The 24369-nt window shown below is 47.3% G+C and overlaps 1 protein-coding gene across 12 annotated transcripts in view; it reads right to left on the bottom strand.

Annotated features, from left to right (window-relative positions):
• Positions 1-24369, bottom strand: part of Rimbp2 (RIMS binding protein 2) — a 175549-nt gene that overhangs the window by 4464 nt on the left and 146716 nt on the right. For 8 of the 12 annotated variants that reach the window (XM_060382288.1, XM_060382287.1, XM_060382289.1 and 5 more), the window contains 8 exons: positions 22645-22791; positions 21022-21180; positions 17854-18549; positions 16392-16509; positions 11314-11498; positions 10614-10782; positions 8885-8988; positions 7349-7420 (listed from right to left, as the gene is read on the bottom strand). In XM_060382288.1, the coding sequence (XP_060238271.1) occupies positions 7349-7420; positions 8885-8988; positions 10614-10782; positions 11314-11498; positions 16392-16509; positions 17854-18549; positions 21022-21180; positions 22645-22791 (1650 nt within the window). The remainder of the gene's footprint in view (positions 1-7348; positions 7421-8884; positions 8989-10613; positions 10783-11313; positions 11499-16391; positions 16510-17853; positions 18550-21021; positions 21181-22644; positions 22792-24369) is intronic. The other 4 variants (XM_021639828.2, XM_021639829.2, XM_021639823.2 and 1 more) reach the window with 1 other exon arrangement.

The raw sequence follows: 24369 nt of genomic DNA, 5'->3' as shown, positions 1-24369 counted from the left end.
AGATGAGGTCTTGTTGAGTTTGCTAAGCCAAGGGAGATCCCTCGCCACACCAGCCTGCCTGCCAATCAAGCTGCCCTGGACATAGTAGCTCACACGACAAGAGAAAAGCTGCTCCTTGAATACACCTAACCCACAGGAACAGAAGAGGCCTCATTGGGTGCAAGGGCTCAAAAGAATCCTACACACACACCAGGCACACGAGTATGCAGAGATCCGTGGCTCCTGCTGGTCCCTCCTGCACACAGCATCATGGATCCTTCTAGAGCCAGGGAGATCTGAGAACTTTGCCTTTCAACTTGGCATAACCATGCCAACAAGTCACACTGTAAGCATTCTGTTATTTTCTGTTCTATAATTTCTACCCTGGCATGTGCATGTATGTGCCTTTGCTCTCGTTTGTACACCGCTCATGTTGAAGATGTCTACATCTCCTACCCAGTTTACTATAATTTTAACTATACTCCCCAGCCATATCTTATATGCTCCCCTTCCTACATCTTTTCTTCTCTCCTCTTTTTGCTTCTTAAATATAACCTTCCGCAGATTTAACACTCTTGAAAATCTGTGAACGCTGACGATATGTCCACTTCTTCCTCTTGTTACTTTACCAATCTCATTAATATTTTTCAAAGTCAATTTAATAGTTAATCCTTTTCCTTCCCACTGTACTCCCCCCCACACACACTCTAAATCTCATTAAATGAACCCATGTGTACTTCATACTGCACTTGGTTATCTTCCAAGAGTCATTGAAGTCTAAAGGGTCCCTGTTAACTGGAGAGTACTACCCGGTAGCTGTGGTGGCCCTGCTGGTCAATGTGCCACCCGGGGATAATTGCAGAGCTCACCAAGGCCCTCAGAGCCCCTGGACTCACACGCTCTTCTTATGAGCTACTCAACTCTACTAATCTTGAATGTTAAAAATACAGCAACTGAAAGAAAAGAGCAAATTTTCAAGAACCAAGCAATAATATCAAACACATAAGTCCCATCACAGTAATATAAGAAACAAGAAAAACTAGACACGGAATCCCTCCAGAAATGACTAATCCTGAAGCAATGCATCAACAAGTTGAACAAGTTGAAAGAAATCCTAGACACAGAACTCAATATAATGGTCATAAGGATGTTCAAAACATAAACAACTGAAGGAAAAAGGAAGGTGTGATGGACGGTGTGTAAGAGGAATCCAACAAAGAGAAATGCTGAAGAAAACCTAGTCTGAAGTACTGGAAATGAAAACACATAGAAAATAAAAAACTCTGTGGAAAGTCCCAGTAACAGAGATAAAGGAGCATACAGAATATCTGAGCCTGAAGACACGATGGAAGAAACAAAATGATCCAGCTAGGACAATGATAAAATACTGAGCTATACAATCTAATTCTAAGATATAAGTGACACTAAAGAGACCAAATATATGGATTTATAGGCATAGCAGGAAGAGAATCTGATTCTAAAGTCACATTTTCAAGATTGACAGCTCTTCAGAGTTAGGGAGAGGGGCCTGACCAAACCACACAGACAGATCAGCGAAGAACTTCTCATTATGTTTTAATCAAAATACTAAACATACAGAACAAAACAGGATATTAAGAGTGTCAAGAGTGTGGGGCTGGAGAGGTGGCTCGGTGGTTAAGAGCACTGTCTGCTCTTCCAAAGGTCCTGGGTTCAATTCCCAGTACCCACATGGCAGCTCACAACTGTCTAACTTCAGTTCCAAGAACTCTTGACACCCTTATACAAATGCACATAAAATAAATAAATTTAAAAAAAAAAAGAGTGTTGAGAGAAATTCCATATCACAAAGGCAGGCTCATCAGAGTAATAACAGACTGGACGATTGATGCTTGAAAACCAGGATGGCCAGCTGGGCTGCGGTGGCAAACACTTTAATCCCAGCACTCAGGAGGCAGAGGCAGGTGGATCTCTTGAGTTTGAGGCCAGCCTGTTCTATAGAGTGAGTTCCAGGACAGCCAAGGCTACACAGAGAGACCCTATCTCATAAACAAATACTCCAAAAATCAGCAAAGTGGCAGGAATAAATACACAACTTTCAAAAATAACTGAATTTTAATAGTCTCAATTCCCCAAAACCAATGACAAATGAAGCATCTTTTTTGTTCCCGCACCCCCTAAAAATCACCTCATCATAAAAGGCCAACATTGCCTTAGGGTGGAGGATGAAAAGGATGGTCCAAGAAAATGGTCCTAGAACACAAGCAGCTATTGGTGCTCTAACATCTGACAAAATAGATGTCAAACCAAATGAGGGAGAAAAAATAGTGAAGGTGACTTCATACTGATCAAGGGAGTAGTAATCTCTCAAGAGGACATCACCTTTCTAAACACATATGTCTGAACACAAGTGCTGCTAAGATGGCATAGAATAACCCAGCACGATAATAGTGGGTAGCCAGTCATTCTGACAGAAAAACATCTGAACTAAATGACATCATAGATCAAATGGACTTAATTGACACCTACAGAACATTCTATCCAACCACTGTAGAATACTTACTGTTCTCAGAAGCCCATGGAACTTTCTTTAAAAGAGAAAGTAAGTCACAACAAACACAGGAAAACTAAAATAATTCCTTGTATCATCTCTGATGATCACAGTGGAATAAGACTACAGGTGCACAGCAAGATGAACTCTCAAGCATACACAAACCCACGAAGATTAAACAACACACAACTGAATGGTGAACAAAAACATCAAAATGGAATAAAAACATAACTGATCAAATGAAAATAAAAAGATAATGTACCAACACCTCTGGGATACAACAAAAGCAGTCCTCGTAAGGAAGTTTATAAATACATATATGCCTACACATCAAGCAATCAGATCTTGAGTAAACAGCCTAGCAGGACACCTGAAAACATGTCAAATCCGCAAATGGAAAGAATTAGATCAGGGCAGCAATTAATTAAATGGAAAAAATATAAAGAATCAATGGGCAGAGAGCTGATTTTTCAAAAAGGGAAGCAAGAGTCCCTTAGTCAAACTAACCAACAGAAAGAGAGGAAAAACCCAAATTAGAGATGAAAAGGAAGCCATTACAACAGATACCAACAAGCTTTAGAAAATCATTATTACTTTAAAAACCATATATTCCAATAAACTGAAAGATCTAATTTCTAGACACATTATAACCCACTAAAATAAGATGAAATACACAATTTGGTACATAACAGCGAGACTAAAACAGTGATTAAAATCTCCTGAAATTAAAATCCAGTAATTAAAATCTCCTGAAAAGAAGAAGAAAAGAAAAAGTTCAGGCCTATTTGGACTCGCTGGTGAATTTTACCAAACCTTCAGAACAGAATAAAACCAATGTTTCACAAAGTATTCCATAAAATAGAAAAGGGACATGACCAAGTCCTTTTAATGAAGCCAGTACGACAGAGATACCAAAAGCAGGCAAATACTCAAGAAAAAGGAAAATTATAGACCAATTTCCCTGCTGAATACAGATGCTTAAATGCTCAACAAAATATTTGCAAAATTAATCCAAGAGCCCTTTTCCACACTGATGAGGAATGTATTAAGAAACAAATCAGAAGAACAAGCCCATTCAGGATTTATGCATGTATGTGTATGCGTGCACGCATACACATATACATATATGCACATATATAGTTCATGGTCAATGGGTTAACAAAACAAAAAAGATCTTTGAGTATGATCAAGTTGGGTTTGTTCCAGAGATGCAGGGACTGCTCAATATATGTAAATCAAAAACCACTGTTACATTGAGTATATGTTGTCAAGGACAGAAATCACACTGTCATCACAATAGATATATAAAGAAAAAGCCTTCAACAATGAGTGTCCTGAAGACACTCAAACTATGTCTCAACATAATAAGAGCTATACATGACAAACCTACAGCATTATATTAAATGGCAAAAACTTGAAGCATTTTCATTAAAATCAGGAACCAGGAAGGAGAAAACAGGAAACAGCACAAGAGCCTACCACAAAGGGCCTCTGAAAGGCTCTACCCTGCAGTGTATCAAAGCAGATGCTGGGACTCATAACCAAACTTTGGGCTGAGTGCAGAGAATCTTATGAAAGAAGGGGGAGTTAGTAAGACCTGGAGAGGACAGGAGCTCCACAAGGACAGCCACAGAACCAAAATATCTGGGCACAGGGTCTTCTCTGAGACTGATACTCCAACCAAGGACCATTCATGGATATTACCTAGAACCCCTGCTCAGATGTAGTACATGGCAGCCCAGTATCCAAGTGAGTTCCCTAGTAATGGGAACAGGGACTGTCTCTGACAGCTCTGTGGCTGGCTCTTTGACCTCTTCTTCCTGAGGGGGGAACAGCCTTGTCAGGCCACAGAGGAGGACAATGCAGCCAGTCCTGATGAGACCTGACAGGCTAGGGTCAGATGGAAGGGGAGGAGGACCTCCCCTATCAGTGGACTTGGAGAGGGGCTTGGGAAGTAAAGAGGGAGGGAAGGTGGGATGTGGAGGGAATGAGGGAGGGGACTACAGCTGGGATACAATGCAAATAAACTGTAATTAATATAAAAAATGTTAGAATTAAAAAAATCAGTAACAAGGCAAGCATATCCATTTCTCCATTCCATATGGTGTTGAAAGCCTTAGCTAGAGTGATAAGAGAAACAAAAGTATTGAACAAGTGAGGAAGAGGTCAGAATATCTCTGTTTGTAGATGTCATGATTCCATACAAAAGAGCCCAGGACTCTAACAGGAAAATCTCTACAGTTGATCACCAGCAGAAGATTTTCAGAATACAAATTAAAATACAAAAATTATAGTAGCTTTCCTAGATGGTCATGAAGTGTATAATGAGAAAGAAATCAGGGAAACAAGCTCATTCAGTATATATGCATGTACACACACACACACACATACATATATATGTGCTTAAGCACATATTCATATATGCACCTATATATTTTATGCCAATAAGTTAATAATAAAAAATTAAATAAAGTTTACAGGAAAGCTGGGCACAGTGGCACACACCTGTAATCCCAATACTCAGGAGGCAGAGGCAGGTAGCTCTCTTAAGTTTGAGACCAACCTGGTGTATAAGGTGAGTCCAGGACAGCCAAGGCTACACAGAAAAGCCCTGTTTATCAAGAAGATGGAGATCTTCCCTGTGTAGACAGGTGTGGTATAGAAGTGTGCTACTGACTTCTGTGGCGAGTAACAGGCTGGCCACCCCAGGTGAGTCATTCAACGTTGTTATGACAGTAAGATCGCAAATGGAAATGATGGGCATAAACATCGGAGATAAAACAGCCACCGCTCTAGAGAATCGGCTGATGACAGAAGATACAAGCACACTTCAGGACAGTAGTTCATGGAGGATACACACATTCCCAAGATGGATTCTGTGCAGCCAATGACAGTCATCTACAGCCAGGCCTAGTGGCACAGGCTATGACTCAGCCACTCAGGAGGCTGAGGCAAGTACAGGGCCAACCTAAACAGTATAGAGAGACCATATCTCAAAACGAAAAAGTGAACTAAAGCCTGAGGTAGAGAATAACCTTAAGAACCATGCATTCTTAAGAATGATTTAAAGGCTAAAAACAACAAGAATAAATTTCTTTGTCTTTTGCTAGATGACAGGTAGGGTTTTCCCTGAGCCTAACCTAAATCTGACATAGGCTTTCTCTAAGCAGAGTGGTAAGGCTGTGTGGTAGGGGCAAGGATCACTATGAATTTATTCCCCTGGATATATTATAAAATACAGTATAGAAACAAAGCAATGGAAAGAGCAGAGGCAAGAACTACAGCCCAAGCAATCCTCCATGCAAGTGGGATTTAGTGTATACAATGTAGAGCAGCTTTCTTTAAAAAGTATTTTTATTTCCATTTGTGCATGCATGTGTGTGTGTGTGTGAGAGAGAGAGAGAGAGAGAGAGAGAGAGAGAGAGAGAATATATGCTACATGTGTGCAGTGTCAATCGAGGAGGCTAGAAGAGGGAGCTGGAGTTATAGACTTTTGTAAGCCACTGGGCATGGGTGCTGGGAACCAAATGTGGGTCCTTTGCAAGAGAAGCAAGGTTGTTAAGCTCTGAGCTAGCTCTCTAGCCCCAGGATGGATTCTTTTAGAAATGATCTTTGTAATGTTCTAACTCAGAAAAAAGTAAACATAGCCACATGTTCAGGTGTGAGAAATAGGCTCAGAACTGAAGAAATAAGAGTAGCTGTTTTCATCAGTGTGATGAGCCTTCTGTATGCCACGCACAAAGACAGTGAACTGTGACCTCATTCAAATTCATAGACTAAAACTGTTTTCAAAGTAAAAAGCTAAAGAGCAGACCATAGAAGACATTGCCATTCTGTGAAAGAAGGTGTGGCTATCCCACCAAAAGCTGCTGTGAAATTTTGGCAGCTCGGAGGACCAGAGCTCTGACAACCTACATGCCTGAGGCTGTGGGGAAGGGGCCTCTGGGACATGGAGCAGCAAGACTCCCAATTGTGTTCAGGGGCCCACAGATGGGTGGCCATGGGGAGCAGCCACAGAGAGTGGCTACAGGAGGTGGGAGGCATGCAGAAGACATCCAATTACAGAAGCAGGAAGTTAATCCCACCCTGTGTCTGGCCTCCCTTATTGCCCAGAAAACATTAGAGAGCTGTAGAGCTTCTGCATGGGTGGTGCCATGGCTGATACAGGCAATGAATGAGCAGGGAGAGTGACTCTCTAGTGTCTGGCTGTGGGTGGTGGGAGCTGGGAAGCCAGGCGGGTCTACCTGTTTGTTTTGTTTATACTTCCTATTCTCCATGAAAGAAAACCCACCACCCAGACCATAAATAACCTAGAAAATCAAATTGTTTTTGTAAATGTTTGGACGGTTGCGATTTTATGTTTGCTTTGTCTACAGATTGTAGACACAAAAAATACTGTAATTAGTAGAGAGCAATGAGAGACCATGGTGCAGGCTTCCTTCCCTTCCTCCCTCCTTTTCTTTTTTCTCTTTCTTCATTCCTCCATCCCTCCCTCCCACCATCTTCCTCCTTTTCTTCCATTGCTTCCTCCCTGCCCTGCGTCTCTTTTCTGTTTCTGAACAGGGTCTAACTATATAGCCCAGTTTTTCCGTAAACTTACAATCCTGCCCAGCCTTAGAAGTAGCAGGGCTGCAGCCATGTCACTTTGGCCCCCAGATTTCTACATTATATACAAAAGAGAACTCAGCTGAGAGAGGCAGCAAGCAGGCAAGTGCTTCAGAACATGACATAGTCATATCACAGCTCATGTGTTGAGAGAGAGAGAGAGAGAAAGCATACACAAACCAGGGGTTGGGACCTGCAAAATGAACAGCATTTCTTGATGTTCCAAAAACTTACATAATAAAATCCATCTTCATCGATTTCACCAAAAACAGTAATAATGTCTCCTGTGCAAAACGGAAGTTCAGCCTGCAAAGACAGAAGACAGAGATAAGAGCATATTGCAACATGGTAGGTGTTCTACAAGGCCCTGGGTTCTTCTTACACATTGGGAATTAACCTATCTTTCAACTGTGTCATGATGCAGGATACAGAGCAGGGCAATGGATGGGGATAGGTTGCTTAGAGAGGAGGGAAAGGGATGGGAGTGTTTGTTTGAAGCAGAGTGGGGGGCAAGGTATGTTCCCAGCCTGAGGGAAACACTGTAGATTAAAGGTCATCGCGACCTCCTAGTAATGCACAGGAAATCCAGCCACATGGTAACTATACCTGGAACACGGGGGAACATTCCCTAAAGAGTGAGGACCACTCTTTCTGCACCAAGAAAATCTTCCAACCCCATCACCAACTCAACACCCATCTGTTAAATGTCAGGTCCCAGTGTGGGGACAGCAGAGAATGTTAAACACCAGCGCTGGTGTTGGTCTAGAATTCCAACTGTCTTTAAACCCTTTGGACCATAGAGCCCAACAGAAGGTAAAAACACAAAGCTGGTGGAGGGGAACTAGCACAGCTGTGTCTAAATGCAAGAGTGAAGTGATAAAGTTTACCAGGTGGCAGCTGATAATCCATCACAGAAAAGCTGTGGTCAAGAATCCAGATCAATCTGATTTGGGGACAGGTGACTCTGGAAGCAAAAGACCTCAGCCTGATTTCTTAGATTTTTTTTCCTTATTTCTGATCATGCTCTCTGCCTTCATGACATGGGGTGCCCAGCTGCTCCAGGCTCATGTTCCCCAGGACACCAGCCCTCCTTGCTCATCTTTCATATGCACGTGAGAGGTCATCAGCCAAAGTAACTTTGATTTCTCTGCTAAAAGGGACTCCATATTGCCATGCCCAATAAGTGTGGATCACGGGTTGCTTTTCCAATAGTTATGCTGGGAAAGTTGGAGGATTTGCTGCTATAACTGTCCTTGCGACATCAAACTCCTCAGTCATACCCAGTGAGCACCATGCTTCACATAGGCCAGGTGTATTCTATGCATACACCTCCATGACACAGGTTGGAAACTAGACACCCTATGAGTAGGAGCTTAGAACACAATAGAGCAAGTGGATCACACCCTGGAGTAAGGCTGAGCATGTTTGCACTGTCAGCGGCAAACCTGTGTGATACGCTAGGTCGGAATGACTCCCAGCTGTGTAGAATGGGGTGGGGCAATTTGTGAGTGTGGCTAAGAACAGCCATTTGCCACTTAGCAATGATTTCTGGGATTTCTGCTGGCATCCTTGGACCTCAACTGACCATGGGTAACTGAAAACGTGGAGCTGTGTTTGCCTTGTGGTGGCTGGCCATTGGCGCTCCCTCCCTGCCCCGTTCAGGAGGAAGACATAAAGACACATAGCCTGAGTGTGGTGCCCACGAAAAGCTTAGCCAGGAAGTCACCAGTAGCCGTTCTGGGTCGGCATGGAAGAACTCTGGGTTGGTACCTCAACGTCCACATTCGGGGAGCTCTCCCTTGGGTCGTAGTCGTAGAGAGCCACCATTCTTCGTGTGGGCACGGAGTGGCCCCGGCCGCTCCGTCTGCTTCTCTCTGCAAATCCATAAGATCTAGTCGTGAATATCCCCAAATCAGGGGTGACCCTGCTAGGTGCCCAAAAGGGTGGGCACAACTTGCTAACGTCCCTAGCTTGGGCTGACTGTCTCAGCTTATGTCTTTTCCTAGACTGTTCACTTTCACAGTGTCGTTCTCCCTTGTGTCCACATGCTAAGGGGGCTCCCTCAGACAAAGGAACTCCTTCCAAATTGAGTCCAAGTGCCTGGCCTGAGGTACCAGGCAGTTTTGGCTTGGGAAAGCCTAGCAGGTACCATGAGGTTCTGGGCAAGAGCCACAGCTCTCCTTTGACTTGAAAACCTACTTCCTAATAAGAAGATGGAGACTCTAAAGAGCCAGGAAGCTAGGGAAATTTACAATTACAAGGACATTCAGAAGTTGATAAGACTCACAAGGCCCTTCCTTCCCTAGCTTCTAAAGCTGTGGATAATTGCTAGAGAGTGAGACTTTGCTAGGGCTAGCTGCTAGGGGCACAGGAGCTCCAGGGGTAGTTTTGCACATTATCACTCATGCTAGGAGTGTGATCTTTTCGATGCGGCAGCTGCCTCTGAGTCACTCAGAGTTGGCCAGGTGGCAGCATCGGACAAAGGCAAAGTTAGCACAGTTGCCATTATGGACAGCACAAGCAAAACAATAGCTCCGATGCCTGATTTAGGGACAGGCTAATTAATCTTGGTGTTTCTTGGAACAAAATAGATAAGCCTGCTCAGTTTGTTAGATCTGCAAAAGCAGAAAACCTCTAGAACAAAGGAAAGAAAGGCTCTATTAGATCATAGTAATAGGGAATCATAGCCCATTGACCAGTTTCCAGACTTGAGCCAATTACAAATCCAAAGTCCGTTGAGTGAAGAGAAAGCAGGTCTCCCCTCCCGTCCATTCCTGCCCTCCCCTCCAAGAAGCAGAGCCTAGGTTCCCCGTAGCACCGTGCAAAGGGGTGCATGTTGCAATGCTGACTGGTTTTCCTGTTGGTCTTCTTCCCATCCGTCACCCCCAGAGACCTAAGGCATTTTATTAATGTAACTATACACCGTGGAGAGGAAACATCAACATGGGATTTGCCTCCAGCAGACTGGCCTGTGAGCAAGCCTGTGGGGCATTTGTTTTTTTGATTGATGATTAATGTAGGGGTGGGGACATCCCTAGGTGGCCAGTGCCACCCCTGAACAGGTGGCTCTAGGTTATAAAGAAAGCAGGCTAAAAAAAAAAAAGCCAGTAAGCAGCAATCATCATGATCTGTGCCTTAGTTCTTGCTTCTCTCAATGATGGACTTACATAAGGTGAAGTAAACCCTTTTCTCCTCAGGTTGGTTTTGGTCAGACTGTCTTATCATAACAGAAAGCAAACTAGAAGAAGCAGCAAAGACTTTTAGTTGTATTCTGCCCGTCTTTGCACAAATACTAGGGTGCAAGAATGTTCCTAAAGCGCATGGGTGTATTGCAGTATTGGCCCGCAGAGTGCATTTTATCCAACCATGATAGCAAATTCTCCAGAGAACTGGGCACTCAGAGGTGCTGTGCAGCCTGTGCTTCTTGGGGCCGCACCTGCTCCTTGCTATGGTCTGCTGCAAAGTGCAAATGCAGCCAAGCATGAGGGACCACCCTCACCTATTTTCTCCACAGGTGTATTTAGAGGGAGGAAGCCTTGTCTCAGCAGCTGGTCCATCATCTCTTCATCATCCGCATGGATCTCAGAGACCATGTTACAGGGAATGAGACCAAGCCGGGCACAGGTCTCCCCACGGTAGAAGCCATCTGCGTCTTTGTCTCCATATACCTGGAGTCACAGGGGAAATCAGAGCATTCCGATAGGCCGACTCAGCTACATGGGACAGCAGAGTCACCTGAAGTCAAAACTGCTTAGAACACACTTTCCAAACCCCACCTGTCACCTGCATTAGTCATAGGCCTGCTGGACCTGTGACCATGGCTTCTCACCTCCTCTCCCCTCCCCTTTTTTGGTATACCTCCTTGAGGTCCAGGTGTCATACACTGAAACGAATGCTCTTCAGATTCAGGGTCTGTAAGCACAGGCTCTGACTGAGCAGGGAGTACACAGGCCTTACTTAGGCACACAGGTGTGTAGGCATGCACAACCCTAAAAAGCAGACAGGTGAATGCAGTGCCCCCTTTCCTAGGTAAAGTAAATGCAATGCCTGTCCTGTGTTCAAGGGTTTCACAGCCCTGAGCCACCTCCTCTAGCAGCCCTTGAGGTCAAAGGGCTACTGCTGTCCATACGTGCACGAGCACCGCTCTATCTCCACTGCCAGTCTCTGCCCCCAACCCATGGCACCGCAGCCATCACTACCTTGATGATCTGTCCTTCTTTGAAGGGAAGCTCCTCCTCTGCAGCGTCAGGATTTGGGGACATGGTGAGGGGGTCGTAGTCAAACAGAGCCACAAAGATGCGGGCCGGGAGCTCCTCAGCACCAGGGTCGGTTTCGGACTCATCATAGAAGTCTGGAGAAAGGCGGTCTCGCCCGGTGTATTCATCTGGAGCACGCAGGGTACAGATAGCACAGGGATCATGTGACATCTGTGGAACAACTCGGGTGCAGCTCACACGTGTGAACCCATGAAAAAGGAAGCCCTGTGAGCTCATCTTTGTCTGTTTGGGCTCAGCATGAGGAGAGAAATCAGCCATGGTAGCAAGAGGCTTTGAGTCAGCGCCTCTGCCAGAATAGGTGTTGGGTCTCCTTGGAGGGCAGATGTGATCCCCACGAGATGCCTCTTGGGTCCTCAGCAGAACACAAGGCTAACTACAAAGTTTTTTGTCACTCTCACATTTCAGAATTCAACACGGCCGACAGCACTGTTCTCCCACCCCTGAATGTTTAACCAGCAGCAGATACACCCTTCATGGAAGGAAATTAATGAATGCTTTTACAGTATCTAATCATGGTTTTATTGTATCTTAACGTGTGTATTTCTCTCTCTCTCTCTCTCTCTCTCTCTCTCTCTCTCTCTCTCTCTCTCTGTGTGTGTGTGTGTGTGTGTGTGTGTGTGTGTGTAACTTGATATATCCTGAGGTGGGTGGTTGTCTAGCTCTACTGGCAGGATGCTCATTGCAGACTCTCTCACGCAGACACTAAACTTCATAATAATCCTGCTTCTTAAATAAGGGGCCCTTTACACTTCCATCTTGGACATTTTCAAGCGGATTTATTTCTGTTTATGTGTAGGTATGTATGTGCAAGTGAGTGCGGGTGCCTCAGATCCTTTGAGAGCTGGAGTTACAGGTGGTTGTGAGTGTCCTGATGTGATTTCTAGAATCAAGCTCGAGTAATCTGGAAGAGCAATCTATGTTCTTAACTTCTGAGCCACCTCTCAGCCATGCCCTACCCCCACCCCATTCTGGACATTTTAATTGGCTCCAGGGTACTTCCACTAGGGTGTCAATGCTCGCCTGTCTTACAGTTCTGAGGGTTGTGAAAGGAAAAAAAAAAAAAAGTCTGTGTGTACTCAGTACAGGTGGAAGTGGCCTTCAGATATTTTCTGTCTGTGGTTGCTCAAACCTGAGAATGTGGAGCCTGCAAATACAGAGGCCAGTTTTGTACACACGCATGAACATGTATATGGGCGTGCACTTCATGGAAAGGGGGACAGTGGGGCAGTGGTTCTCAGCCTTTAATGCTGGGGCCCTTTAATGCAAGCGCTAAGAATACTCATAAAGATAAACAAACCTTAAGAAAAACATGGTGTGTCTGAATGTGTCTCTAAATTAATATTCAATAACCCCCCAAAACCAAAATATAATAGCGGCATGAAAGGCTGATTTTTTACATTGGAATGGATGTTGTTGAAACCATATGTCCTAGACAGTCTGCTGCTTCGTGATGCATTGTTTTGTTTTCTGTGGACCTTTAACTTCCGCTTGGAACAAAATTCTTGACCGCCTGTTCATTTCATCACTGTGGTGTTGGCCCAAGAACTTCCACAGTCACTCTTACAGGATGTGTGGAACCCAGGGCAGCTGTGAGGCCCCACTTTGAATCCAGCTGGGGTTTGCAAGAACAAGTCAGCCCCTGTCACGGGACCTGGTTGGAAAAGCTTCAGCTGTAGGAACAGCCCTGGGATGGCAACTTCTGGATGTGGCTTTACCAGCATTTGCTGTCTGTGAGTTATTTGTGCTTCTTTGGGTTGCATTATGCAGCTCCTCTGTGGATAGCAAGTGTCAGTGGTCGGGAGCTGAGTGTGAGCCTAAGAAAGGAGGCCCATGGCCAACTTCCCCTGGAAAACGCCATTAAGTCCTCTGGGAACGCAGGAATGCTTATGCACCTGACACGTAACAAATCTCACCTAAATGTCTGATGTTGTCTGCAACGAGCAACCTTTTCTTGGCAGGGATGGATCTTCTCTTTTAAAGGGTTAGACTTTGTCCAGTTAGTTTTCAATTTTCAACATTTCCTGTGGACGCAGGATGGGCTATAACCCCCCCCCCCCCCCACACACACACACACACACACACGCGCTGCAAACTATCAGGAGATTGGGAAACAATAGGGGAGAGTTCATGTTGATTAGTAAGCTAGACTGCAGTATACCCAAATGGGTGTGGCCATTCATTTTCAGAAAAGTGACATATACACCCCCTACCCCCAGGCCTTGCATTTGATGGGTAAGTGAGAAGACTAACACAAAGGCCCAAAACTACTCAGGAAAATGTTAGGCACAATTAAATGCCTTTGGAAACAGGGAGCCAACTAAGTGACCTACTGCTGTTAGACAGGGGACCAAACAGCATGTGTTTTTAAGTCACGCAGAACACGGTTTACTTAATTTTAGTTTCAGAAATCAGAATATTAATAGCCACGGTATTTTACTCAATTGCAGCTCTGCTGTCCATTAAAAATACACCTAGGGAAATATGATATGAAGATTTCATTACCATTAGGAAAGAAAAAAAAAGGTTGCTTTTGGAATATAACAGGTTTCTAAAATACTAATTGCTAATATTTTTACTTTTTACTTTTTATTTTGTATGTATGTATGTATGTATGCATGCATGTATATAGTATGTTTGTGGATACTAAAAGAGGGCATCAGGTCCCCTGGAATTAAAGTTACAGGTAGTTGCTGTGTGGGTACTGGGAAATGAACCCAGATCCTCTGCAAGAGCAGCAAATGCTCTTTACCACTGAGTGAGCCATCAGACCCTAATTGCTACTATTTTAACATGGAAAGAGAATTAAGGATCAGAGGAATATATTCTCCGACCCCTGACTCCTGGTTATTAGTCACTGACCCCTTGGCTCATCTCCCTGCTGTTCTTCATGGTGGGTGTCAGACCTACCACATGGGTGTTTTCTTCTGCCTTCATGGGCAGAGAGGTTTGTCCTTCTACACAGGGATATGCCATACAAAGTGCTGGATTGAAGTTGTGGTTTTCCCATAGGATCCCAAGTGCCACAAGAACTAAGGAGAGGTAAAGGGGCCTGTCATGGGCTCCTTTGAATGTCAGGATGAAGGATGTGGTCTTTGTCATACGGCAGCACTCTTTCTTTGGGGCCAGTCACATGCCTCAACCATCTGAGTCCTTCCTCTTAAGAATCCAGACAAAACTTGCATAAGAGTCAATGACAAGGGCCCCAAACAAGGCTTTGAAGCCTGTCCCCAGCTCTCAGAGACAAGGACACCTGACATATCTATGGGCATGGGATGACCCTGTCTTCTTGTTCAGTCTCTGATCAGCTGTGGTAGTGGCATTAAGTTCCTGCTCTGGGAGACTAGAATAGGAATCCCACTCTACCTCCATAAATGACATGTATCTCAGTGCCCACAGGCGTGTCCACTGCTGCTTATGGTGTCTCTGCTGGTGGGGGGGCTGTTCACAAAAGCCTGTTTATTTGGCCACGTGACATCTTCTCCAGCAGAACTGCATCCTTCATTTGTCAAACAATAACACCAATACTGGACAGCCAAGTTGACTAGCACAGCTTGAGCCGAACCTTGAGTGGGCTAGCCCTGACTCTCAAGCCTCAGGACAGAAGCCCCACTGAACGAGACAGTCCAAACCAGTTTCTGCTCACTTGGTCATGGTTAGTTGGCCAGGCACTGGGATCAGATCACAGAGCCCCACTCTGATCTGCTATCTTGGGGTCTGTAGTTTCTTAGTCTGGCCACACACCTCTTGCTATCTTTTGTTTTACTAAAAACAGGTTTTGTTGGTAGTTGTTGGATAGGTTTTGGTGTGCAGGGGAAGGTCTTGGGTGGGGGTATTTTGTCAGTGTGGGTGTGGCGATGGAATCCTGAAGCCTCACATTCTGCCAGTGAAGCCTCATCCCCAGCTGGTAGCACAAACGGCTACCACAATCCATGTCATTTTTACTGGTAAAACAGATGCCTGGTAAAGACTGCAGAGATGCAAAAGAACATGCTTTCACGCCTCTGCAGGAGGGAGACACCCCACTGCTGTCTGGATTCCTCCTGGGGTTGTGAAAGAACATGTTCTAAAACTTCCTGCCTGCTGTAATTTGAATCCTTTCCAATTCGGGTCACCTGAGCAGGCTTCCCTCAGCTCTGAGATGATGAACCTGGTATTGTCCCCAGCCATTCCTGTTTAGTGTCTCTGCTGGTGTGAGTGTGGGTGTGTGCCCTCGAGCGCGTGCGCAGGTGTATGTGTATGCAGGTTTTTGTGTGTGTGCATGTGTTTCTTTGGCTTCTCCCCATCCTTGCTACCTTATGGACACCACTTCGAATTACTGTCTCCATGATTCCATGTCAGTGGTGGCAGCAGCCACAGGTTGGTGACAACAACCAAATGACAGCTTTGGGCACCACTGGCTGAAGCCCGGGTGTCATGGAGTAGGTAAAGAGAATGGAATTAGGATGGATGGGGCGGGGAGGGAGCTGTGGTGGACAGGAAAGAGAACACATGCCCTGGGGACACTTCCAGCTTCCAGCTGTTGCCAAGACCTGCGTGCCTCACTGTGGCCTGTGCACACAGATGGCCCTGCACACCTGGAGCTCACCTGGATACGTTGGGTATATAGTCAACTCAGCACCTCTCTCTCCTCGGAAATTACTAAAGCATACCTCTGAGTATGTCTACGATGGTGGGTCTAGTGAGGAGAAACTGCATCCTTTGTGTGAGAATGGGGGGTGGTTGGGAGCAGGAGGGAAACGGATAAAGCCAGTAGATGTAACATTTTGTTCCCACTCTCCTGCTCCTCCTCTTCTGCCTCTCTTCCCATGTGGACAGGTGTCACTCTCCCTTCGAACTCATGGTGGACTGAATCCTGACACTCTGAATCCTTTTGTCCTTTTTCTCTTCAGTTGTTTTCCTCAGGCATTTGTCACAGGGACCAAAGTCATAATATGTCATCCCTGAATGGTTTTTAAGTATGTGGTGGACAGGAAGTGAACGATATGGATCAGGCCACTAACCAATGGATGGAGCCATCGCCGGCCGGCGTCTCTGAGGACCTCCACCACTGTGGGAATACCTTCGGCTCACGTGATCCATCCGGTCTGCTCGCCCCATCAAAGCAGAGTTTCCTAAAATCTAGAGCCAGAAGAAGGCTGTAGTTAGACATCGCTGGCCTCGGAAGGAAAGGAGGTGTTCAAGCCAAATCAATCCGGATTGGAAGCAGAAGCGCTAAAGGCAACTAAACGTAGCTTTTAACTGAAAGGTTAGCTGAGTGACCTGGGGGAAATGCTAGCTGGGCCCAGAACCCCCACTTTCTACATCCGGGTCCCACAGTGGGGCTGGCAGTAAAAATGAGTCAGAGGAGGAAGCTTTTGATTGATGCTCCTGAAGCCAAATCCTTTGAACCAAATTGACTATGGTTTACAGCTCAGGTTTCGCTTCAGGTAAGTCTTCTTCTTGGTTTTGACCCCAAGTGTCACTAGCAGAGATACACTGCCATAGTTCCCAAAGTCCACAGACAGAAGGGATATGGAGGCTTCTGGACATTCAGGGAAGTTCCTATGTCTTATCAGCCTTGACTGTGCTCTCTGGTTAACCTGGGCCTGAACAGAGGCCTCCTATCTAGAAATAGGTCAGAACTGACTAAAGGGAAGCAGGTCGCTAGGAATCTGGCTGATGGAGGCCACGCCCAGGACACAGGAGCCAGAGTGTATGAGCCTATAGCCATGGGTGAGACTGGGTGCCATGGGGTGCAGCCACTGCCTGGCATGGACAAATCACAGAGTGTATAGCTCAGTTGGAGGCTTGCTGCCATGCTGGGGGGGAGGAGGAACCTGTTTGCCCAATGACAGTTGAGCAGGGCATTTGGGGATATTGTAGAAAGGATACAATCACAGAGATGAATGAAGACTTGGATGAACCCCTGCTGTGTAGTAGACACAGAGGGGGGAAAAGATTAGGGTGAGAAAAACATTGAAAACAATTTACAAAAATGAGTTTCTTCCCTAGTTATTCTCCATATTTTTAAACAGTTATAGATGAAAGCCAAAGGAGGGGGGGGAACCTTAAAAAGCCAAACAACAAAGACAAAAAGCTTTTGATCATACCAGCAGTCCTCCGTGAGCCCCTAAGGACCATTTTGGGGGGGATTGTGTGTTTCCTGAGTTCAGATACTCAGCAGTTCAGCTAACCCTTAATTAAAACTTAGATTCAGTTGTCCTTTAAGTAAAGCAGCCGTAACCATCGCTGATTCTGTGGGGGAGATTGTTATTCCAAAGCAAGGAAACCTTCGGGATGGTCAAGCAACTAGGAAGCAATGGGACTGGAGAAATGAAAAAGAAAAATGCAGGGAGAACCAAAGAGAGCGGCCCAGAGAGTCCCCCGATGCACGCAAAAGCCCGAACCAAAGGCAAAAACCAACAAAAGGATGAGCACGGATTGGTTTGGCAAGCGCGCGCAGAGGATGGTTACTTGACACACCAAAGGGCCGTCTGCCACTTGGGGACGCTCAGCTGCCCTACTGTCGGGCATGGCTGGGCTTTTCCTCCAGACACCCCGAAAATCTTCGTGGTCGCTGGCCTCGTCCCAGCCATCCCTCCTGGGTACAGGCCTCTCCGGGCTGGGCTGGGTGTCATCGCTCCTGATGACGTCACTGAGGTCCACCTGCTCCCCAAAGTCCTCTTCGATGCTGCTTTGTCGGGTCAGCGTCCGCCGCCGGGCCAGCAGAGGCCTCGGGCTTCTCCTACAGGGACAGTGACTAGGGCCTGGACTGCACTTGGCCGAGGTGCTCCTGAAACTAAATCGAGACTCCTCCTCCTCACTGCCACAGTCCAAACCACTGTCCGGGCTCCTGGTGGCCGAGCGGCTGAACCGACAGCCTCTGTCTTCTAGAAAGAGATCCTCCACATGGATGCCCGGGCCCCTGTGCTCTGCAGGGAGCCAGGATCCCTGTAGGACTGGATGTCCCCAACAGGACCGCGCTGACCCACGCTCCATGGCCAACAAGGCCCTGGCTCTGGAGGACCCCATGCCCTGCCTGAGCAGCGGCTCGCCATGCTCCGTGTCCTCCTCAGCTACCTCAGGGATACTGAACAGTCTCTTACTGCGGTGGGGCTGTTGGGGGAACTCGGGCTGCTCCAGGAAAGTGCCTTCCAAGCTCCTAGCCTTATGGCATTCCTTGGGGACAGCATGTGTGAGAGAGCGGTTGTATGACCAGACATGAGGCGGTGGAGGAAGGAGAGAAAACACACACAGAATTAGTGTTGGCAGCGAGGCAGGGGGTCAGTGTGAGGCAGCCTCTGCTCACGGAGACCTGCAGCATGCCTGCTGGGGCTATTGGGATGGAGCAAATGGGTCTCGTGGTGGGTGCAGAGCAGAAGGTGAGGGACAGCACACAGACGAGCCAGCGGGGACGTCAGGAGCAGACACCATGCAGGTGAGCTAGAAGGAGAAACGGTGGCCCAGATGGGAGGAAACGATGCTCCCAGGCCCTTGCCTGGTCCTATGCTGAAGAGGTACCCAGAGTAGTGGCAGGAATTTGTGCATGCCACCATGACTGATTTCCCACAGCCCAAGGTCAGCCATCATTGAATGCCCAATGTAGGGGGAGGTGGCCCCATATTGACCCCGTCCCTTCCTCTGGACTGTTTCTTTCCCTGCTCTTAGCGTCCCAGCTGACCATTCACCATTCCCTTGGCTAAAACAATAGCCCTAGGAGGAACTTGGCCCTTTATAGCACACCTGTGATCTGGTGAATGTTGCCAAACAGACCCAGGGCCTACTTGCTGCCTACAAAGGACCAAGGTCCTCCACCTCCACACCTGAAATTGACCACGTCAGGTCTATCTGGTCTCAGCACCTGGCACAGAGCTAGCCACTCTTGACGTCACTACATGAACACTCCAGCATTCAGGCTTTGGCCTGAGTCTCCACGTGTATCATTCCCCGCTAGCACCAGCGCCTTTGTCGCTATCCACAAAGCACATTTCGATGCCAACCACTGCTCTGTACTCTGCCTTGGGAGAGTGTGGCTGACTGTAGGAAAGCTCTTCCTATCCCCTGCTGAGAGCTGGGGGTGCCCTTATGATGGGTGCCCATGACAGCCTTGCCAGCTGCCCCCACTACTTCTGCCACCGCCACCGTAGGTGGGTGAGCACAGGATCTGCTGACTCATGCGTTTTTCTCCCTTATAGTGCCACCTTCAAGGATTTTGGACTCAGCTGTGTTGAGCACTATGAAGGTGAAGAATGACAGCTGAAAAAGAGGGTAACGCACGGTAGGCAGCTGAGCTTGGCCAGTCCGCGATGAAGGGTCGTGTTCCCTGGTCCCACTGGGAAGCCTGCTTGGCTTAGCCAGTCATTGCCATGTGGGGCTGTGGGTCCACAGCTCCCAGCTGCCCTTGGCAGTTGGTTAGGAGAATCGTGAACCCCACACCCATAAGAAGCCCTGTGGGTGGGTGAATGGCACGCGGCGGTGGCTACCCTGACCATCCTGGCCCCTAGGATACTGCTACGCTGTTTAGAAGAGGGTGAGAGGTGGGTGGGGCTTCACATCCCCCGTCACAGTCCCCTCTGTGCCCCTCCCTTGGTTAAGCAGCTCTTGGGAGGCTAATAGCTTCCCCGTGTCCAGAGTAGTGTCTGGAAGATGGACTGCTCAGGTGGATGCCTTTCCCCGACCCACCCACGAGCACTTTCAGCTTGGCTCTTGCTCTGGAGCAGAGCCTAGAGCGGGTCAGAATCTCAGCTTCAGGAGAGGGCTGTGTGGGACCTGCTGGAGGAGTGGCATGGGGAACCGTGTGAGCCGTATCATGCAGGGCCGCATGGAGGTCCCCAAAGCCCTCCAGGGACTCTTATGGGGAAAACATCCATATGGTCTCCATAGAGACCCTGAGCAGACAGCAGTAATGCATGTCATCTCCTGTCTAGCACAGTGCAGGGCGATGCACAGCTGCAGAGGTTAGCTTCCCGGCCCCACCCACCCAGGCATCCTCATGAAGTAGCCACCCTTCCATCTCCAGTCGCCAGCGGTGGACAGTACAGTATGGGGCTCGTGTGATGGACCCAGAAGTATGCTGGCCTAGGCTTTCTCTGGCCCCCAGGGTGTGGCTCTAGCCCACATGGATTCCTCCTCTTGCACAGCTTTGTGTGGCCCAGCCCTGAACTGTTAGTTCAGTGCTCACCCAGAAGGAAGGCTCAGGTGGATGCCTTTCCCCGACCCACCCGTGAGCACTTTCAGTGTGGCTCTTGCTCTGGAGCACAGCCTAGAGCGGGTTGGAATCTCAGCTTCAGGAGAGGGCTGTGTGGGATCTGCTGGAGGAGTGGCATGGGGAACCGTGTGAGCCGTATCATGCAGGGCCTCATGGAGGTCCCCCAAACCCCTCCAGGGACCTTTGTGGGGAAAGGTCTGCCCCTGTTATCTGAGCATGTAAGGCTTGGGTTAGTTCTGCTGCTTGTAATTTTATTCCCACTATAGTACTGGCTGCGTTCAGGGGTTCCAAATGGATCCCCCAAACTCCAGTACCCAGACCTCTTGGCAAAGCAGACAGGGACAGCAGGTAACTCCTGAATGCAACCATGGAATCATCCCAGCAAAAAGGCAGAATGGAGCATCCCCCAGATGTGGGCGCCCTGTCATGAGCTTAGTGCTCACCTTGAGGGCGTTGTGAGAGGTACCACTGGGCCGACGTCGGCCCCCATCCTCCAGTTGCATCTCTGAGTATAGCTCCTCCTCATCCTCCTCCATGATGTCCGACAGGTCTGAGCCCCGGCTGCTCTCTGTGTGGTACTCATCTCCATGGCAACAGTGGGGCTATGGTCAAAAAGGAACACAGATGGGATTCCTTCCTTCCTTCCTTCCTTCCTTCCTTCCTTCCTTCCTTCCTTCCTTCTTACTTGCTTTCTATTTTTATGTGTATGGGTGTTTTGCCTACATGTATGTCTGTACACTATATGTGTGCCTATTGTCTGTGGAGTTACAGATGGTTGTGAGCCACCATGTGGGTGCTGGCAATCCAACCTCCAAAAAAAACTATTCTTAACCACTGAGCTATCTCTCCAGCCCCTGATGGGACATCTTGTGCATACCACAGGCTCCCAGACTATCCTGCCTGAGTCCTGGACCCATATTTTCCAGTTTGTAGAGCCCATGTGACAAGGTACGAGGGTACAGAATATGCACAGCTTGTCTTGGTGAGGGAAACAAAGCCTGACAGGACAACGTTGTCTAGGCAGCAGAGAGAGGACAGCACAGGTCACCCCACTCTGACAGGCGTGAAGATCCTGGACTCTGAAGGAGACAGAGCATGCAGCGTTGATAAGTCACATCGTATGATGCTCAATTTCCACTCTGTCATGTCTCTACTTCTCTAGCTGAACAGAGGCTCAAACCCAACACTGCCAATCCAGATGGCTGAGAGCCAGGGCACCCATGTGTATAATGTCACACAAAAGGACACAACAGGGCAGGAGGTCACATAGGGTGACACTGAGGGTTTTAAAAGAACCTTCGTAAAGCAAACAAATGTACACATATGTGCACACACATACAGAGACACAAGTTTGTCTGCATATATATGTGCACACAAGAACAGACAGAAACATGCTGACATGCACACATGCACATACCCTTACAGAGACACATAAATGTACAGGAACACTGCTGACGTGCACATGCATGTCCACATCCACACACACATGCACACACAACTCCATACACAAGCACTCATACACATGTATACAATGATACACAGGAATTCAGTTACATATACTCACAGAGCAAGCCCATGTGCACATGCTCCATACACCAGCACACAAATAAACACACTCATGCCGTTACATACCAAACAGACAAGTAGACATGCACACACACACAAGTATACACAGAAATACATAGAAACACACACACATGTGCACCTACATAGACACACAGGAACACATTTTCACATGTACACACATAGGCACATACATGTATACACAGGTGCACACACAGGAACATACACGTCATCCAACACCACGCATATACATGCACAGGCATGACAGACAGGAACATACACACCACGCACACTCACACACACATGTGCATACCAAATAACCACAAGTGCATACACAATGCACGTGCACACAGACATCCTTATGCTTGGGCACACACAGGCATATCTGAGCCCATGGGCACACCCAGGGCAGGTTAGGGCAATGTCCTCATGCCTCTAAACTCCTATGCATCCTGCTAAAGCCTCGGCCAGCCAAGGGCTGATGCAGGGGTACACGCTCTCACCTGCTTGCCCAGCTCTGACCCTTTCAGGAAGTCATCCACAGACGTGCCTCTCCTCTTGACCTCGGGGGAGGCATAGCCATCCTCCTCATCTGAGTTGGCATATTGCCCAGCACTGCTTTGCTCTAGAAACAGGCTCCTTTTCTCTAACTTGGAAAGAGAAAGGGACAAAGATGAGCAGGCATATGGGGAGGGGATGTAGAGAGTGGGGGACATGCTGTTCTCCTGGGCCCCAAGTGCTGAGGCGGGCACAGAGGTTCCCAGAGTTACCCTGGGAGCCCTGCAGCCTCCCTCAGGGCAGATGCAAGACAGATGCTGAACTGTGCACATGACTTAAGCACATGACTCCAGGCTGCTGCTGGCAGGTGGTTCCCATGAGGTCCAGGCTTCCCAGAGCCAGCTATCCCCTTGCCTCTCCCATCCCTGAGGCCTGGATCACTCTCCGCTTCACTAGAGGGAACCATAGACTATAGAGGAATCTTAATTCAGAACGTGGCTGCTCTGACAAGAAATCACATCCAAAGATCTTCTAGGCCTGTGAGATCTGGCTGGAATACAAGTATGCCTTTAATCCAGCAGACAGAGGCAAATAGATTGGAGTTCAAGGCAAGCCTGGTACAGAGCAAGTTTCAGGTAAGGAAAAGCTTAGGTCCAGGTGTGGTGGTACATGCCTTTAATCCCAAATGATGAAGGTAAAGTTAGTTTGTAGAAGATAGCACCCGTGTTTGAAAATGATGTTTAATTGAATAGCAGAAAAAGTGACAAGTCAGAGAATGATTTGATAGAATAGGATTACACCCAGCTCTCACTGAGAATAGGGAGAAAACAGAAACTACTTAAGGGAGCAACACAGAATAAGAGAGAGGGAGGAGGCAGTTTTACCTGGACAGTAATAGGGAGACAGGCTGCAGAGAGAGAACAAGCTAGACATGGGTGAAGACCAAATGAGCCGGAGATTGAGGAGCCAGAAGATTAGAAAAGATTGCTGGAATTAGTTTGAGGCCAAGCAGAGCAATTCAGGAGCCAAGAGAAAAGCCAGACTGAATAAGTCAGCTGGAAGAGGAGTTTGAGCCAAAACAGCTGACTTGAACCAGCCAGCTCAGAGCTCAGAAAGAACAAGAAAGGGTGAGCTTATTCTGCAGTAAGTCTCAGAGGCTGAAAACATTCTAGGTTAGATTGTATGGAGGCTAGAAGCTTCCAGGAGTAGGCCTAGGCTAACTAATGGAGGCAATAATCTTCGGAAACACTAAAAACAGGTGAATAAAAAAGATACTTTTGTAATAGACCTCAGTGGAAAGCTTTGTCTTCCATTGCTTGCCTCCCCTGGCTTTAGTTTGGACAGTGACCATGGCATTGAAGCAGGAGCCTGGGAAGGATCTTTGGCCCAGCCTAGCAGCTGCTGGGCTCTCTTGGAGCTGCTCTGAGGCTGCCCTGGGCCCTCAGCTACAAGTGTCACCCAGTGATCCCAATGCAGGCCTGATTCCTGCCTCACTGAGCCTCAGAGCACCTCTGTAGTGAGAATTTTGAATTTTTGGTTTCTTTTAAAAAATACAGAAATATTTTAAGAATATTTTTTCACTTTAATCCCAGGTTTAGGGATATGGGATTGCTTCAGACTGTCTGAATCAGCTGACTATGATTTGCCTAATGCTCTAGCAGAGGAATGGTTTTGCCAGCTACAGATAGTTGCGTGACTGTGTGATTGTTGGAATTCTGGGAACTTTTCAG

The sequence above is a fragment of the Meriones unguiculatus genome, chromosome 4 (assembly GCF_030254825.1).
Source record: "Meriones unguiculatus strain TT.TT164.6M chromosome 4, Bangor_MerUng_6.1, whole genome shotgun sequence".
Classification (NCBI taxonomy): Eukaryota; Metazoa; Chordata; class Mammalia; order Rodentia; family Muridae; genus Meriones; species Meriones unguiculatus.
The sequence above is the reverse complement of the archived record's forward strand: the minus strand, read 5'-3'. Positions and strand labels throughout refer to the sequence as shown.